Source organism: Octopus bimaculoides, chromosome 20, assembly GCF_001194135.2.
Source record: "Octopus bimaculoides isolate UCB-OBI-ISO-001 chromosome 20, ASM119413v2, whole genome shotgun sequence".
Classification (NCBI taxonomy): Eukaryota; Metazoa; Mollusca; class Cephalopoda; order Octopoda; family Octopodidae; genus Octopus; species Octopus bimaculoides.
In genome coordinates this window covers 38,373,752-38,377,551 of record NC_069000.1, presented here as the reverse complement: position 1 = coordinate 38,377,551, position 3,800 = coordinate 38,373,752, and the positions used below count along the sequence as shown (strand labels likewise).

The window sequence follows — 3,800 nt, the reverse complement described above, 5'->3', positions numbered from 1 at the left end:
CAGTTAGGTGATACAAAAAGGGACAAGAAAACGTCCAGACAGACGATGCAAAGAAAACAAGGACGGGTCATTCGGAGTTTTCAATCCTCAGTCGAGTCCCAGATTATCTTTGAGGATAGAAAACTGCGAATGACAGGTCCTTGTTTTCTTTGTGTCGTCTGTCTGGATGTTTTGTTGCTCCTTTTTTGTATCACCTAACTGAGGGAAAAACTCGGATCTAGTGAAATTTCCGAAGTCCTCTTACTCTCACTCGTTGATTTCCGCGCATTATTTTTTTAAATTTTGTTTCCCGGTAATATTGTAAAAATTAACCAAATTTTGAATAACAAAAATTAAATATCCCAAGGGGGCATCAGGATTTTAGAAATGATTTGATGGGGCATGGCCAAAAATCGGTTGGGAACCACTGCTCTAAACTCTCAGACTCTTTAAGAACGCAGCATTTCATCCAAAGCATTCAAAATATTATCGATGATAATATCGAAAAATCAATGAGGACTATCACCAAACAACTCATATTGATTAGCAAAACTGTGGGACACATGGATATTCGATATAAGTTGTGATGTATAGCTCAGTGGTAAGAACGTCGGGTTCACAACCATGAGGTTGTGAGTTCGATACCCTGACCGGGATTTGTGTTGTGTTCTTGAGCAAGACACTTTATTTCAAGTTGCTCCAGTTCACTCAGCTGTAGAAATGAGTTGTGACGTGACTGGTGCCAAATTGTATCGGTCTTTGCCTTTTCCTTAGATAACATCAGTGGTGTGGAGAGGGAAGGCTGGTATACATGGGCGACTACTGGTCTTCCATAAACAACCTTGCCCGAACTTGTGCCTGGGAGGGGAACTTTCTAGGTGTAACCCTTCGATCATTCATTACCGAAGGGAGTCTTTACCCTAAGTACATATAATGGTATGCATAGGAAACTGCTGGTCTTCTATAAACAACCTTGTCCGGTCTTGTGCTTCGGGTTTGGGGTGAAGGAACTTTCTAGGTGCAATCCTATGGAAGTTCATGACTGATTTTTATTCTTTAGCATTGAAGCTAAAGGCAGATTCATAGAATAATCTTACAGAGAGAGAGAGAGAGAGAGAGAGAGAGAGAGAGAGAGAGCTTATTGAAAATATATGTCGTTTTTTTTTTTATTAAAATAGTTTTTGCCTGAAGTTCGAAAACATCATATTTCTTTATTGCCTACAAGGGGCTAAACATAGAGGAGACAAACAAGGACAGACAAACGGATAAGGTCAATTCCATCGACCCCCAGTGCATAATTGGTACTTAGTTTATCGACCCCGAAAGGATGAAAGGCAAAGTCGACCTCGGCATAATTTGAACTCAGAACGTAACGGCAGACGAAATACTGCTAAGCATTTCGCCCGGTGTGCTAACGTTTCTGCCAAAGAAAATCTTTAAACATTAAAGAATAACATAAGACTTAAAAGTCAAAAGGAATATTTTCCATTGAGTTTTAATAATCAAGTAACAAAATATAAAATGGGAAATTTATTGTTGTCCTTTTTAAAGATCTTCTAGGATTGGTATATCTTTCGGAATGAACAAGAATGAAACAAATTCCCAGTCATTTACTAACAGTTACCTTTCTAGGAATATATAATTCACGATTAATTCGTTTCTACTCTAGGCACAAGGCTCGAATTTTTTTTTTTTTTTTTTTTTTTTTTTTGATGAGGGGAGTCGATTAGATCTACCCCAGTACGCAACTGGTACTGAATATATCGACCCCGAAAGGATGAAAGGCAAAGCTTACTTCGATGGAATTTAATCTCAGAACGTAGCGACGTTTCTGCCAGCTCGCCGCCTTACAATTCCCGATTAATTAACACATTTATAACTATCCCAATTACAATCAAAAATGAATTTAAGAATATTTGTTTCTTGATTGGATATCAGCATTACAAAATTACTTCAGACGGCATCGCTTTTCCTTCCAAACCACATTTCAAATTTTCTATCAATAAATCATGCATTTCTATGCGAGTTTCAAAAGTGTCTGCTCCACAGTGAGCGGTTATGATAACATTTGGCATGGATAACAATGGGTGTCCTCGCGGCAGAGGTTCGGGTTCGGTGACATCCAAGGCAGCACTTTGAATTTCATTTGACTGAAGAGCTTTCACAAGGGCATCGGTGTCAACTACCTGTCCTGTGGCAAGAAAGGAGAAAAACAAAAGGGAAAATGGTAAAATAACCAATGGCTTTACACGGGAAAATTATGTATGTATGCATGCATGTATGTATGTATGTATGTATGTATGTATGTAGGTAGGTAGGTAGGTAGGTAGGTAGGTAGGTAGGTAGGTAGGTAGGTAGGTAGGTAGGTATGCGTGTGTGTTTCATGAAGTACATGGCTATGTCCAAATTTGTATGTTTCATTTTAGATTTTTCGTAGTTTCATATAAGTAAATAAATAAATAAATAAATAAATAAATATGTAGGCGCAGGAGTAGCTGTGTGGTAAGTAGCTTGCTTACCAACCACATGGTTCCGTGTTCAGTCCCACTGCGTGGCACCTTGGGCAAGTGTCTTCTACTATAGCCTCGGGCCGACCAAAGCCTTGTGAGTGGATTTGGTAGACGGAAACTGAAAGAAACCCGTCGTATATATATATATGTGTGTGTGTGTGTGCTTTTGTGTCTGTGTTTGACAACCGATGCTGGTGTGTTTACGTCTCTGTAACTCAGCGGTTCGGCAAAATAGACCGATAAAATAACTACTAGGCTTACAAAGAATAAGTCTTGGGGTCGATTTACTTGACTAAAGGTGGTGCTCCAGCATGGCCGCAGTCAAATGACTGAAACAAGTAAAAGAGTGTGTGTTGTGTGTGTATGTATGCATGTTGGTATGTATTTATGTGTGTGTGGTGGAGAAACTCTCCTTCACTGTGTACATAGTAAGGCGACCCACTCTATGCATTTATAGCTGTAATCAATTTGTTAAATTTTAATTTTTGCTGTTTGGATGCAGAAAATTTGCTTGCCAACGTCTCAGTGATAAAAACGATAGAAATCATTAGAAATCACGTATACATATATAGATACCATGAGATAAAGCTATATGCAATATACAGAGAGAGAGAGAGAGAGAGAGAGAGAGAGAGAGAGAGAAAGATAGAGATAATTGCAGTGTCTTTTCGCTATTTGTAAGGAAATTTATATAAATAAATAGATGACGTTACAATGGATTCTCCCCTAGGACCTACGTTTGCAGCATTCTATGCATCCAAAGTAGAAAAAAGCAAAAGTGGAACATATGATAAACACAAGATACATAGATAATGTATTACATGTAATGTATACATTGAAGGAAGTTGAGAGACTAAAGGATGACTCTGGACTAAACTTTAACATCTAGAATAATACAAACGAGACCCCGTTTTTGGACATAAATGTAAAGATCGAAACGGAAACGTTCATTACTAACTCTATTGTTTTTGAAGTTTAAATGTTTATAGATAGCTATGACTTAAAATGTTTCATATATGATGTTTTATCTCACCTCGACCAAAAGTGAAGTTTTCTTCATCAACCGGAATTCTTCTGTACTAATCAAGTTCATCGTTTGTTCTGTGCAAGGACAAGCAATAACAAGAACATCCGTTTCGGGTAACATATCATGCAAACGAGAGTAAAACGTAGCTTTGACTCGGTCTTCGTCTTCCCTGCTTCTGTAAAAATAAGGAAAACGTGTTCAAGATTTTGAACTCTAAATAGCTTTAGTAAGAACATAATAATAATAATAATAATAATAATAATAATAATAATAATAATAATAAT

General features: G+C 37.5%; 1 protein-coding gene across 1 annotated transcript in view; it reads right to left on the bottom strand.

The window, feature by feature from the left end:
• Positions 1-1,448: 1,448 nt before the first annotated feature.
• LOC106867839 (glyoxylate reductase/hydroxypyruvate reductase) overlaps positions 1,449-3,800 on the bottom strand; it is an 8,539-nt gene continuing 6,187 nt past the window's right edge. The window contains exons 2-3 of the mRNA XM_052974972.1: positions 3,523-3,691; positions 1,449-2,165 (exon numbers count right to left, since the gene is read on the bottom strand). Coding sequence (XP_052830932.1) covers positions 1,920-2,165; positions 3,523-3,691 — 415 coding nt within the window. The 3' untranslated portion in view covers positions 1,449-1,919. The remainder of the gene's footprint in view (positions 2,166-3,522; positions 3,692-3,800) is intronic.